The sequence below is a fragment of the Mus caroli genome, unplaced genomic scaffold (genome assembly GCF_978045245.1).
Source record: "Mus caroli unplaced genomic scaffold, Mus_caroli_1 scaffold_6, whole genome shotgun sequence".
Classification (NCBI taxonomy): Eukaryota; Metazoa; Chordata; class Mammalia; order Rodentia; family Muridae; genus Mus; species Mus caroli.
The window spans coordinates 142,333,388-142,348,280 of NW_028227261.1; the positions used below are offsets into that span (position 1 = coordinate 142,333,388).

At 41.9% G+C, this 14,893-nt stretch overlaps 1 protein-coding gene and 1 pseudogene across 4 annotated transcripts; one reads left to right on the forward strand and one right to left on the reverse strand.

The window, feature by feature from the left end:
* Positions 1-5,571: 5,571 nt before the first annotated feature.
* On the reverse strand, positions 5,572-7,625 carry LOC147004409 (polyadenylate-binding protein 4-like). Of its 4 annotated transcripts, none has more exons than XM_085838490.1 (2): positions 6,203-7,625; positions 5,572-6,085 (listed from the first exon to the last, which is right to left on the reverse strand). In XM_085838490.1, exons 1-2 carry the CDS (start codon positions 7,623-7,625, stop codon positions 5,667-5,669), a joined length of 1,842 nt encoding a protein of 613 aa, XP_085694616.1. In that variant the 3' UTR covers positions 5,572-5,666. The 4 variants fall into 4 exon arrangements, with proteins under 4 accessions (XP_085694616.1, XP_085694614.1, XP_085694615.1 ...); XM_085838488.1 differs by having other exon boundaries at positions 5,572-6,116; positions 6,177-7,625; XM_085838489.1 differs by having other exon boundaries at positions 6,155-7,625.
* An 83-nt stretch (positions 7,626-7,708) lies between these two features.
* On the forward strand, positions 7,709-14,227 carry LOC147004410 (protein yippee-like 5 pseudogene; annotated as a pseudogene).
* Positions 14,228-14,893: the final 666 nt, after the last annotated feature.

The window sequence follows — 14,893 nt, forward strand, 5'->3', positions numbered from 1 at the left end:
CACCCCATTCTCCCTCTCAGAGCGCGGTCTCACAGAGCTTCCACAAAACCGAAACTGCAATCGCACCAGATTTTTAGACAGAATACAGACACAGAAACAAGACAAAACAGAGAACCTTACCTCCAAGTGGTCTAGGACCCCAGGATGATAGCGCAGATCCCAGACGAGCCCCCAAATGAAGGACCCCCTCACCCCCACCCCCATAGACAGACCCTTACTCAATTCTCGGGAATAGTGGGCACCCAGCAAGACACTGACACCGAACTTGCTGTAATCACACGAGGAAGTTTATTAACAGCGAGAAGATGGGACAAGAGCTCAAACCACCATGCTGGGGACGAGACTCAAACACCACGCAGGGGTAGAGGAGTACGACCCCGACCCTATTTTTCAGCAGGCTTATAATGGCAAAAACCAGAAACCAGGGGGAGGATCAGGGAGGAAATAGGGGAAGTCTGGGGGCAGATGTTTGTTTCAAGGCACCTGGGACATTGAAACATTCTGCATTAGTTTTTCTCAAAAGATCCGGATAATTAGGCCATCTGGCAGGGGGCCGGGGCCCATATTTTCAGGGCAGTAGGTATTTTTCTACTCTTCACTTCTGCTGGAGACCTCAATAAGGACATTGGAAGAAGGAAGATTCGCTCTTCTTCACTGCTTGCATTTACTTACCAGCACATCTGTTGGAACATACTTCTACCGAAGACCAGATGAAAAAACTAGCCTCGTGGAACTGAGAAACTACTAGATCCTTGGACTTCTAATTCACAGCAGACCATTGTTGGGATAGTTGGACTAAAGACTGTAAGTCATCACAAAAAAATTCCTTTAATATATAGATTCATTCCATAAGTTCTGTGACTATAGAGAACCCTGACTAATACAAATGTGGAGTTCTTCCAGCCTTCTAACTTAGTTCTTTCTTTACTCTTCTTGAACAAGAGAAAATTTGGTATTTTAAATGTCCTCTTTTGAGCATTTCCTCTTCTCTTACAGATATATTTCCTTTATATTTAATTTAAAACAAAAAACAAAAAACCAAAAACTTCTGTGTCTGGTAGCACGAGAAGATGGCAGTCTCCACAGGAGTTAAAGTTCCTCATAATGTTCACTTGTTGGAAGAACTTGAAGGACAAAAAGGAGTAGGTGATGGTACTGTTATCTGGGGCCTTGAAGATGATGAAGAAGACATGACACTTACAAGGTGGACAGGCATGATTATTGGGCCACCAAGGACAAACTATGAAAACAGAATATATAGCCTGAAAGTGGATATAAATACCCAGAAGCTCCTCCATCAGTTAGATTTGTAACAACAACGAGTATGAATGGAATCAATAATTCCAGTGGAATGGTGGATGCACGGAGCATACCAGTATTAGCAACATGGCAAAATTCCTATAGCATTTAAGTCATTAATGTCTTGATTAAATATCACCATGCAAAATGCCCACACATTAAGTAAAAGAATTGCAGCTGGTAAACATGACCTGGACAGTTGCAAGAATATATTTAATATATGTATATCTATTATGTTTTCAGGTAACAAGAGACGTGCAGCACAATTTTTCTTTCTCTTCTTAAGCATTGTCATTTAAACATGAACCTGAAGTACTCAAAATGGAATTCAGGTTTTCAAGACTAAAACATGGCAAAAGAGTGTCAGATGGCCATGGAAACATTTGTTTTTCTGGAAAGTAAAGTCTCAAGAAGGAAGAACAGAAATGGCATTCTTTATCATATTTAGAGCTGCAGTTGGAATTGTTTAAAGTAGCAGATACAATGAATAGTCAACAATTGTGTTAATTCTTGAAGCGGTGTGGGTTCTGACCACTATTAATATCAAATATAGGTTCAGGATTCTTGTGATACCTGTATTCATAATAAAAGATGTTGGGGGGTTTGAATTTCTGTTAAAAGCTGTTCCCGTTTGTTACATGTAACAGACATAATAATTTGTTTACAGTCTTTGTTTAGTAAAACATGCTTAGATGTTTTAAGTGAAGTCAACAAAAAGGAAATAGGTGTATGGATATGTGATTTTGAGATGAAAGTTAGTCTTAAAATGTAAATAAAATATGGAATGTGTCTTTTAAAAAAACGTCTGTTCTTACATTTCTTTTGCAAAATTCCTCAAAATATTTGTCTCTTCACTCTTATGCCTCATTAACTATAGCATTTATTTACTTTTATCTGCTTCGTCTTATGTTTTATTAATACTGCATGGCTTCTATCACAAACACTGTAATGAAATCATGCCCCTAGATGTAAAACACGACCATTCAAATGCTAGTATGAAAGACTATTTCTCTATTTTAATGCCCTACACAGCATTTATATTGTTAGTAGACAAAACATTTAGGTTAAGCAACTTCTATAGCTTAACTGATGGAATTCAAATTTTGTTTCAGCAAATTGAAAGCAGAAAATTTAAGTGAAATTTAAATATTCAGTTCTTCTCTCCATTTAATAGAGCAATGATGATTTCCAGAAAGATAACACATTACTATTGATATTGTAAAGAGAGCAAAGTTTGGTGGCTACCTTGTAGTCAGTACTCCATAGGACATGCTCTTTTTTTCCTCTGAACCCATTCCTTCACTGGTATATTTCTTCTCAGCTGTCATTAGTACACACTCCACTAGTTTCTGGCACTTTAATGAATAACTCCTACATCTCAAGTGGGTAGCATTGAGTTACATTGAAGATAATTACACTACTTACTCAGGGTTGTTGAAAAATGATTGAAATATATATGAAAATAAATTTAGCACAAGATATGAGAAACTATTTGCAATATTAATTGAGGAGTCATGAAAAACCTGCTGTTTAGCTCCTTTCCTTACTCATATCTTAAATTTGAAAGTTGTTGTCTGGTATATGGCAGCCACCTAAAATTAAGACGGATGAACCAGTATGCTAAACAAAGATCAGTAGTCATACACCTTCAGACTTATGCTTTTTTTTTTCATTTAAGCTATTATGAATTGGCTGAGCTGCATGCTCTTCAATTACTCACCAACAAGAATAATATAGATGATACAACCTCAAATTTATGCTTAATGGTTTTAGTTTATATTATTTCCTAGTGTTCTTATTGCCCAGTGAGCCTACAGTGTCTAGTTATTTTGAAGTTAACTGTGTTTCTCTATGTCAAGTCCTTGCACTACAGATAAACACTATTTCCTAGAAGTTTTGTCAAGTTGCATATCTTCAAGGAAAACTGGAGTCAAAATGCACCCACAGCATGCTTGCAGATTAATCCAACCATTCTAACTCTCCTTTCTTAGTCTTCATTAATTTTAAGTGTATCCAGATAAATTATTTGCAGTTCAATAAAATAGTGACTCAAAAGATTTTTCTTTTCAGGGGCCTACTTGAGAGCATACAACTTTTGTCGGACATTCTACAAACCAGAGAAATGTTAGTCTTTTGACAAAGACATAATGTTGACTCAAAAGTCATCAAACACTTTTAGATGCAGTTCCCACAGGAATTAAGAATATATACCAAGGGCAGAGCAGTGTTTTTATTAGAAATCCTTATCTTTTCTTAGTAAGCAAAAACCAAGGCAAGCTACTGATAAAAAAATCAAAAAACCAAAAGCAATATGTCTGGCAATTTTATTGGGGAGAAAAGGATAAAGAGTTAAATACGATTATAACAAAAAAGACAGCAAAATAGAATTGACCTTTAAAGATTGAAGATTAAAAGCCATTTTTCATTTTGTCCTGGAAGCCATACATTAGCTAGGACTGTCATGCCAAAATATGTTTGTGCTGTCTGTAAGGGTGTTTACTTTAAAAGACAACATTCATATATGTGCAACTGTGCTTTTCAAACCAAGTGAGATGAGTTTATACACATGGGGGGGTCTATGAACAAACTATGAAAGTAGAAAAACAAGATCTAGTGGGAAGATCATTTGCCGTGAAGATATTCTTGTATTGCATATAAAATCAGTGAGTGTTTTTTCTGTATTGCTTTGTTAAAACCGAAGCCAAGGAACCGAAACGGCCTGTACCCTCAGTGGAATTTAAATAATGTAAAAACATATCACATTTCCTTTGTTGGGGACTGTATTAGTCAGGGTTGTCGAGTCACAGAACTTATGAGTAGTCTCTATAGAGTAAAGGAATTCGTTAATGACTTACAGTCTGCAGTCCGACTCCATAACAATGGTCAGCAGCAGCTGTGAATGAAGTCCAAGGATCAAGCAGTTGCTCAATACAACATGGCAAGCAGTCGAAGGAAATAGAGCCTTCCTTCCGTTCTTCTTCCAATGTCCTTATGTGGTCTCCAGCAGAAGGTGTAGCCCAGATTAAAGGTATGTGCCACCACACCTTTAATCGCAGGTGACCTTGAACTCCGAGATCTCCCTGTCTTAATCTTCTGGAATTCATAGCCACTGTGCCTCAAGATCTCCATACCAAGATCCAAGCCAGAAACTTCTATCTCCCAGCCTCCAGATTAGGATCACTGGTGAGCCTTCCAATTCTAGATTGTAGTTCATTCCAGATATAGTCAAGTTGAAAACCAGGAATAGCCACTACAGGGATATTTTTCTAGGATAAACTCTCATGTACATGCCATTGCCACCCTTGATGAAACACATACTTTTAAGTGCTAGAACCAGGTATTTTCTGTTGCTGTAGTATTATTTCCTGACACACTAAATAGACTGTGTGTCCTGGAGTTTGAAATAAATTTTAAATGCCCACCCCTATATGTCTGATCCATCTTTACCTATGAGCATGGTAACCTAGCAACCAGGTGCCTCAAGTCTAAGATTATTTTTTTTCTGAACCTTATTGTTCAATCAACTCAGCAGACTCACTATTAAGGCTGCTGGGGAGCAGGATACTGCATACTGTGGGTATTGGTACCATGGTGACCCTTACAAGGCCTTGGCGACCACAGCATTCAAATACTGTTCTTCAGCCTGTTCTTTAGCCCATCCTGACACCATGTACCTTCTCTGGGTTCTCTTCAAAGTCTCATGGGCACAGATCTCCATTCCTTTCTGGAGGCCAGAGAGAGTACTCTCAACCAGTACTACAAAGTCTCGGCACTCTCCTGTGCACCATGGGGCACTTACAATGCACTAGGTGGGGTGGTTTGGGGGTAGATGGACTCTGACCAAAATGAAGCATTCCTGGCAGTCAGATATCTTGTTAGAAGAATATTTCAGAAAATGAACATCGACTAATCCTAAGGACATGGTTTCCGGGGGGGGGGGTTGCACTTGGCACTCGAATGAGATCAGTAAACCTGGCCCCACCACCCTACCCTTAACACTTTCTTGACTCAGAGATCATTGAGTAGAGTTGTTCAGTTTCCATGATTTTTTTTAATGGAGATTTTATTTCCTTTATTTGACAAACTTAAGTCTTGGGTACATCAAAACCAATTTCTGGGATGAGGGAAAAAAACCCAGAACCCACAATAGAAAAAAAAAAGTATCATCTGGGTCACAAAAGAACCCAGAGAATATATTCTTACAGTTGAAATTTATACGTGCTTCATAATTGACCTCTGATACAAAATGACCTATTGAATTTACAACTTTGTCCTTGGTGTGGAGGTCCACAGACAAACTAGGACGTCTTCAGACCTTAGCTGGATGCCATGAGGGGTCATTTGGCTTTTGACTCTTTTTTTCTTGTCTAAGAGGTAGCAGCAGCAACAGTGTCCACCTTCTGGGCAGCTTCTTTCTTGGCATGATGAGCCCGCAGGACTGCCACAGCTTCATCTACCTTGGAGCAGAGGGACTCGGGGGACTCCAGCATGTGCAGCAGCTCAGAGTTGTCAATTTCCAGCAGCATCCCGGTGATTTTCCCAGCCAGGTTTGAATGCATTGTTTGGATAAGCGGGAACAGACGCTCCCCCAGCATCTGCTTCTGCTCATGGGGGGGCACTGCAGCAAGCATGGAGTCAGTCAGGGGCTGCTGACCCTGGACGTGGACTGCAGGCTGGGGGGGCTGCAGCGGCTGGATGGCAGGGTGTGGGCTGTGGACACTGGAGGCGCACTTGTATGGAGTCACAGCCTTGGGAGAGGCGGCAGCAACTGTGGCTGAAGGGATGCCTCCAGACTGGCAGCTGTCAGTCAGCCCTTGCTGGGCGGCACCAGCCCCACCAAAGTCCATAGCCAAGCGGTCCGGGCACTCAGACCCGACTCTCTGAGCAGTAGTAGGAAGGCCACGAGAGGCCGGAGCATTACCAGTTGGAGCCAGATGTCGAAGAGCTGGACGAGGCCCAGACTGCCGCAGGGCACTAGGCATTCCTTGGAAGCCTTGAGGTCTCCCGCCTTGCTGCCAGCGTGGATTAGGCCTCATCTGTGCTAACTGGTTAGGCGTGTAATATGGGGGTCTTCCCTGAGCCTGCGGAACTGCGGGCACAAAGTAGCCACCAGCTGCAGGCTGGGACTGATCTAAGATGGCACTGGCAGGGAGTACTCTCATCCCCGCCACTCGCCGCATGTACTGGTTAGTCAGGTGAGCCTTCCGCTCTTCTTTCCTCTGGGCCAAGGCGACATACAGAGGCTTGGAGCCCACAATGCGTCTATTCATCTCGGTGACAGCTTTGGTCGCCTCTTCAGGAGAGGAGAAACAGACAAAGCCAAACCCTTTGCTTCTCCCATCTTCTAGCATCACCTTCGCACTGGTGATTGATCCAAAGGGAGAAAACGCTTTCCTTAATTTCTCATCATCAATCGTGTCATCCAAGTTCTTAATGTAGAGATTCACCCCCTGGTACCGGCTAATCCTCTCCTGCTTCAGCCGCTCAAACTTCCGCTTTAGCTCAGCCTGCCTTTCTACCTTTTTCTGTGCACGGCCTACAAATATGGCTTTCCCGCTCATTTCTTTTCCATTCATTTCTTCCACAGCCTTATTGGCATCCGCGTGCTTCTCGTAACTTACAAAGCCAAAGCCTTTGGACTTCCCACTGGAGTCTCTCATCACCTTGACACTTAGGGTCTTACCAAACTGGCTGAAGAGCTCTTTCAGGTTCCCATCATCCACCTCTTCTCCGAAGTTTTTGATATAAACATTGGTGAATTCCTTGGCCTTGGCTCCAAGCTCTGCTTCCCGCTCTTGGCGAGACTTGAATCTACCCACAAACACTTTACGGTCATTGAGAAGCATGCCATTCATCTTCTCGATGACCTTGTCGGCGGCCTCTTGGGTCTCAAAGTGAACAAAAGCATAGCCCTTAGAGCCGTTCTCATCACAGACCACCTTACAGGACAAGATGTTTCCAAAGGCAGAGAAAGTGTCATACAGTGCCTTGTTGTCTATGGATTTGTCCAGGTTCTTGATGAAGACATTTCCCACCCCAGACTTTCTCAAAGAGGGATCCCTCTGCGACCACATGATGCGGATTGGCTTTCCCTTTATCACGTCGAAGTTCATGGTGTCCAAGGCCCTCTCAGCGTCAGCTGGCTGCTGGAAGTTGACGTAGGCATAACCCAGAGAGCGCCCGGTGATCATATCGCGACAGACCCGGATGGACAGCACAGGCCCCACAGGGCTGAACTTTTCATACAGCATGGCTTTGGTGACGTCCAAGTGCAAATCGCCCACGTATAAGGAGGCCATGGGGTAGCTGCTGGCTGCAGGGATCATCTCCCCACCCCCCACGACCCCGAGCCCCGCCAGGAGGACTTCTAACAAGGCCTACTGCAGGACAAAAGGGGCTCCCAGGAGCTATGGCACGCTCCGCGGTGCACAGGTGGCACCAGCGACCCCAGGGAAGGCTGGAGCAAGGAGGCTCCGAGTCGGGACCCGAGTGCGGGACGACTTACACGGGACTGCAAAAGCCCGAAGACAAAAGGCTCTCAAAAACGATATGGCCCGCTCCTTAAGTTTGTACTCTCCAGCTGTCCTGGCTTGAGGCTTAAAAAATAAAAATTAAAGTAGGAAATCCCCTCGTAAGGGGGGAAAATTTTTTCAAGAGGCAACCAGATGCTGCACTCACGGCCGCCTTGGGGCGATAAATATAGGCCCTGGGCTCCCGGTGGTTTACACTTACAGCAGCCCGGGGAGGGGGAAACCAAATCTTTATGGGTGCTGGCGAAGGGCAGCTCAGACACGTGGTGTGGCCAGCCGGGGCGCTGGGCTGCCACGCGGAGTTGTGCAGGGGCGGGCAGGCCAAGGGGGATGGCTCACCACCGGATGGACAGACAGATGCTGATGGACAGGCAGGCCAGAAGCTGTGAAAGTCACTTCCCTGCAGGCTCCCAACAGAAGTCGCTATCTGGTTCTTTTTCTTCTTTTTTCCCTTTTGCTTTTTTTTTTCCCTCTTCCTTTCTTTTCTTCTTCGTCTTCTTTTTCTTTTTGTAAGGTTTTTGAGGCTTTTGTACTTTTTTAAAGCTTTTTCTTTTTTCTGCTTCAGGCTTGTTGAGCCTAAAGCAACACCGAAGGCTGCGACCCCGTGTGTAATAGAGAGATGGCTGGAGCAGCCACTGCTCCATGTATTTATACCCTCCCGCCCCAGGTGCTGCTGGTCGAAGGGCGTCTCCTGACCTGGGCGCACTCGTGCCCGCCCATTCTGCCCCGGGGGCCCAAGGCGGGGCAGTCATGCCAGAGTGACCTGGAGCCGCCTGCAAGGTGTCACAGCATCCCCTTGCGTTTGGAGGACCAGCAGCACGCACCTGTATGATTCTCTTTCTGCAGTGTATGGATTGAGCCATGTCCTCCCCAAGACCCACACGGAGGTATACTGTTTAAAACATCCATGAAATGCCCAAATCTACACAAAGGGATGCTAAAGTACGGCTATTAGGTGGCCCAATACATGGTTGAGCTGAATGCGTGAGACATACGGAAATTTTAAGAACATATAACCTTGAGGTTGGATTTTGGAGGTCATTAGAGATGGTGGTGGTATCTTAGGTGATGAGACTGTTTTTGAAAAGATGAACAAATCTTGGCAAAGCTTTTATAAAACAAAACGCGACACTCCTCTCCTGTTGTGTTCTGGTGGCACGCCTACAACTTAGTTTGTGCAAAAGGAGGAGGAAGAGGAGAAGGAAGGTGTATTTGGGCTCCTGGTTCTTGTATAAGGGAGCTACCTCTAGTGATGTCCTTACAAGGCATCTCCAGGTGACTCATGGCACAACATCTGTGCATGAGAAACAATGTTTTTGTTACTATGTAAACGCTAGTTAAGAGTTTACGCTTAGATGATGAAGGGTAATCATTGACTTTTTACCCAAATGAAGGCTTCACTGACCATTTGAAGATCATGTTATCTCATGAGACTAAATATGGAGAGTTATAGCTTTATTTCCTTGCTCCATAAGTGCCAAGGACCATTTTTTTTTCTATCCTTGTATCCACTCAAAACAGAAATTAGGAAAAGGAGGACAGATATTCATCTACTGGTTGAAGTAAACAATTGAGGAAATATAAGAATTTAATCTCTCAATTCATTCCAAAAAATGGCTAATCAGAACTTTCCCCTAGAAGATGCGGTGGTTGCCATGGTACCATGGTATACAAGTAAGAGTCCCTCCCTACCTCTGAGAATAATTTCTGGTGACTATGCTAGGTGTAGTGACTCACACCTTTAGTCTCAGCACTTGGGAGACAGAACCCCCCTGAGTATTTGTGTCCAAACAAACGGATATTGCAAGATCTAAGCCAGCCCGGGCCACAAAGTGAGACCTGTCTTTTAAAAAAATAAGCAGGGCATGGTGGCATACGCCTTTAATCCCAGCACTCCGGAGGTAGAGACAGGCAGATTTCTGAGCTCCAGGACAGCAAGAGCTATACAGAGAAACCCTGTCTCAAAAAACCAAAAACAAACAAACAAACAAACAAACAAAAAAAAAAACCAAATTAAACCCGAACAACAACAACGTAAAAAAAAAAACCCTAAAAATACAAAAACAAACAAACAAACAAAAAGCTGGAAAGTGGTGGTACACACCTTTAATCTCAGCATTTGGGAGGCAGAACCAGAGGATTTTAACAATTTTGAAGTCAGCCACAGCTGGGTGGGTGGTGGTGACTCATGCCTTTAATCCCAGCACTTGGAGGTCAAAGGCAGGTGGATGTTTGAGTTTGAGGCTAGCCTAGTCTACAGCCAGGGCTACACAGAGAAACCTGGTCTTGAAAAGCCAAAAATAAAATAAAATAAAATAAAATAAAATAAAATAAAATAAAATAAAATAAAATAAAATAAAATAACATAAAATAACATAAGATAAGATAACAAGGTTTGGGCTTTATGGCTTTACTCCTAAGATATATATTTTCTGCAAATATTCCATAATCTAAAAAAGGGAGGATTCCAAACACTCTAGTCTCAAGCTTTTTGCCTGTTTCTTCATTTAGTGTCTGTCTTTCCCTATACACAAGCCTTATGAGAACAAGACCTTTAAATGACATCTAATGCAGCACAGACTAAATGCTCAATCCCTGTCTGTTAAATAAGCACATGAATTCAAGGCATAGATAAGCAAACACCACATGCTTTTACCCTCGTGACTGTCTAGTTCAGAATTTCCTGCCTCCACAACTGTCATCAGGTTATCTTCGCTGAATTTTCATCTATAAGTAGCCTAATAAAGTCTATTAACACAAGGGGTTGGAGAGAGAGCTCAGAGGTCAAGAACACTTGCTGCTCTTACAGAAAGACTGGGTTTGATTCCCAGCATCCATGTGGCAGATTATAATCCCTTATAACTCCAGGTCCAGGGAATCTGAATGCAGTACATGTACATATAGGCAGGCACTCACATAAATACATGTAAAAGAATAAATCTAAAAAATTCCTTTAAAGCCTATTAATGCTTAGCATATAAGTACATATAAAGTTTTTGCACAGGTATGTAGAAGCTGTGTGTGGTGGTACACACCTATACTCCCAGAGTTTGAGAACCAGAAGCAGGATTACTAGAAGTTCAAAGTCAGCCTAGCATGCTCAGAGACCAGCTGGGTGTGGTGGGGCACACCTTTAATCCCAGCATTCCTTCCTGTGGCAGAGGCAGGCTTATCTCTGTGAGTTCTAGGCCAGTTTGCTTTACATAGCAAGTGCCAAGAAAGTTAGGATTACATAAAGAGGCCTCCATTGTTGGTTCACCCTTTTTTTTTTTTTTCTTGTAGCTGTTTCAGCTGCTGTTGCTGTGTGGTAGTGGTCTTTCTCTCTCTCTCTCTCTCTCTCTCTCTCTCTCTCTCTCTCTCTCTCTCTCTCTCTCTCTCTCTCTCTCTCTCTTGCTCTCTCTCTCCAGTGTCCATGATTTTTAATGCTTTCGGTTGCTTCTGTTGTTGAAATCCAGCTTTAATCTATGGTGGTCTGATAAGATTGAGGGAGTTGGGCTGGAGAGATGACACAGTGGTTAAGAGCATTAACTGCTCTCCGGAATGTCCTGAGATAAAATACCAGCAACCACATGGTGGCTGTCAACATTCTCTAATGAGATCTGATGCCCTCTTCTGGGGTTTCTGAAAACAGCTACATTACACTTATATAATATAAATAAAATAATAAATAAATCTTTTGGCCAGAGAGAGAGAAAATGTATGAAGACACCTACAATTTACTCACATATAATAAATAAATAAATAAATAAATAAATAAATAAATAAATCTTTTTAAAATAACAAGGATTTATTTTGATTTTCTTGTATCTTCTGAGTCTTGCTTTGTGACTAAGTATATGTTCAATTTTGGTGAAGGTTCTGTGAGTTGCTTAGAAGGTACATTGTTTTGTGTTTGAATGAAATGTTCTGAAAATATCTTTTAGGTCCATTTGAGTCATAATGTCTGTTAGGTCCATTATTTCCCTGTTTACTTACTGTCTGAATGTGCTGACCATTGTTGAAAGTGGGGTGTTGAAGTCTCCCACTATTAATGTGTGGGGTTCAATCTGTGATTTAATCTTTAATAATGTTACTTTTACAAACATGGATGCCCTTGCATTTGGAAAATGGATTGAGACATCATCTTGGTGAATGTTTCCCTTTAATGAGTATTATTTCTCTTGATTAATTTTGGTTAAAAGGCTGTTTTGTTACATTAGTACAATGGCTACATTTGCAGGCTAGTACAACTAGTACAATTAGTACAATGGCTACATTTGCAGGCTTTTTTCGACAGTTTTTTCCAACATTTACTCTAAGGTAATGTCTATCTTTGATGTTGAATTGTGTTTCTTATATGCAGTAAAATGATGGATCCTGATTTTGAATCCATTATATTAGCCTGTGGTTTTGTTTGTTTGGTTGGTTGGTTTGGCTTTTGAAGACAGGGTTTCTCTGTGTAGCCCAGGCTCTCCTGGAACTCACTCTGTAGATCAGGCTGGCCTCAAACTCAGAAATTCGCCTGGCTCTGCCTCCCAAGTGCTAGGATTAAAGGGATGTGCCACCACTGCCCAGATAGACTGTGTTTTTATGGGGGAATTGACTGCAATGATCCTTATGTTAATGAGCAATGATGGTGAATGTGTGTGTGTGTGTGCGCACGGCCTTCTTTTACTGTTGTGAAATTATTCGTTTCCTGTGTTTTCCAGGGTTTAGTTTACCTTTTGGGTTGGAGCTATCCGTATCGTATATTTTGTAGGGCTCTCTCAATGCTTATTGATTAAAGTTGGTTTTGTCTTGTAATAACATGTTTTCTCCATCCATAGTTACTAAAGTTTTGTTATATATAGTATCTATAGTCTTAGAGTCTACAAGACATTTGCTCAGGAACGTCTGCCTTTTAGCATCGCCATTAAAAAGTGGAGTATAATTTTAAAGAATCTGCCTTTATATGTTTCTTGGATTTTCCCCCTTACAGCTTTTATTTATCTTTCTCGGTTTTGTATGGCAACTGAACACAACAGTTTCAGACACATGAGAGAATAGTCCTAAAGCTTAATGATTTCATTACCCAGCTCCAGTAATTTCGTGAACAGTATTTGGTCTATGCTGGGAGTGTATTCCTTTTAACAAGACACCCAGTGTCAGTTTGCATTCGAGTGATACTTTTTTTCCTTCCCAGAATGTACATTAAAAAGAGTAATACATACCTAGAAAGCAAACTTAAACCTGTATGTTACGTAAAACTGTCCTAGAAGTGTTCATTCACCAAACAGCTAAGAATATTGTTAAAAAGCAGTGACTTTTGAGCCTTATTACCTATTAGGCAGTGACCTTGTCACTTTACTTTTACATTATGTACTAGCAGCTGATGTTCAGAACTATCAATCAGATAACCTTAGTTTTTCTTAGAGATGTCAAAGTATAGGCTTTTTAACAAGTTGGTGGTTGCCTGTTTTGGGGGAGTTAGGCGGTGCTGGGAATGAATCCCAGGACCTCAAAATGCATTTCAGACTAAATGCTAACCACCAGCCCAGTTTTCACATTTTTAATGTAGTTACATGGTTTCTGGTTGTGTTAATAGTCATAAAATAGTTTGATTTTTGCCTTGCTTCCCTTAAAATGTGCTATATAATATTCCTTTTATTTTTATAAACTTGTTTATATAAAGAATCTTAATTTTTATATTCTTTTGTTTTGACGGTCTTATGTATACAATGTTAGTCCTGAACTCACTGAAGCCAAGGATGACAACTGTTCCTCTTGCTTCTGGCTTACATGTAGTGGGAGAAGAGGCTCCTACCACCACATTTGGTTTTTTGGGGGTGGGTTTGGTTTTTTGAGACAGGTTTCTCTGTATAGCCCTGGCTGTCCTAGAATTCACTTTGTAGACCAGGCTGGCCTCGAACTCAGAAATCCCCCTTCCTCTGCCTCCTGAGTGCTTGGATTAAAGGCATGGGCCACCACGCCCAGCTACCACATGTGTTTTTAGAATCTTTCTTGATCATATTGGTGGCACTGGTCTGTTTTCTTGGGCAAACTGGGATACAGTCCTGACCAATTGCTCCGAACCCATCTCTACTCGGTTCACAGGCACCACTGGTAGAATGTTTCTTTTTGAAGGTAGTTAACTTGCAGTACATTGAAGTTCAAGATCAGGTCATGCCACATGGCTTGAAATGTGAGCTGCCAAATAGTAAACTGGATGGATCTATGAGTTTGCTACTGAAGATTGCCAGTGTTATACGGAAGGCCGTGTGATCCTGGAACGTGCACTAGTTCGAAAGAGTGAAGGCTTTGAAGAGCACATACCATCTGATAACTCTTGAAGAAAAAAGGTAAATCCATCTTTTCCCAGGTCCCCTTTACTGAACTGTGGAACAAGAGGTTGTGAGAAAAGCCAGGTGTGGTGAGGCAAAGGCAGGCAGAGAAAGCCTGTCTGAAGAAATCACAAAAAAAAAAGAGGTTGTGAGACTCTAAAATGGAACTTTTTTTTTTTCAATTTTGTATTTTCCATCCAACAGTTTGTAGAGAGAATTTTATGCATATGCTGTTAATTTTTTCCCTGTGTTTACTTCTTGAGGCAGAAGAGTTTGCAGCTACATGGTGGGCTATGTGAGGGGAAAATGGGGTAAAAAGAGGGTTTATGTGTACATTTTGAGTGGAAAGTATGTCAAAGCATGGTTTTCAAATTTACTTGGGCTTCATTTAAAATTTTCTTTTTAACCCGGTTATTCACTTAATTTGCTAGCTTCAAGAAGAGATCCAAATCTGTGCCCAGCATTGGAGGCTCAGTGTTAGCATGACTTGTGCTGGCCACTGTGCCATCTTCTTGTTGGAGAGGAACTCTAGCACCAAAACCCATTCTTCGTGTTAGTCTTGACCTACAGATGTCACCATCACTAGCTCCTTGTCACCGTGGACTTGGTGTTGATTGGAAACTTTCTGAAATGGGGCAGAACTGCTTGGTTGTCTTTTCCCATGTAACTTAAGCATAGTAATATAAATGATAATTGGTGGTTGGAAGAAGGAAAAAAAAAAACATTTTTTGAGAACACTAACTGCCCAGAATTGCTTGCTGCCTT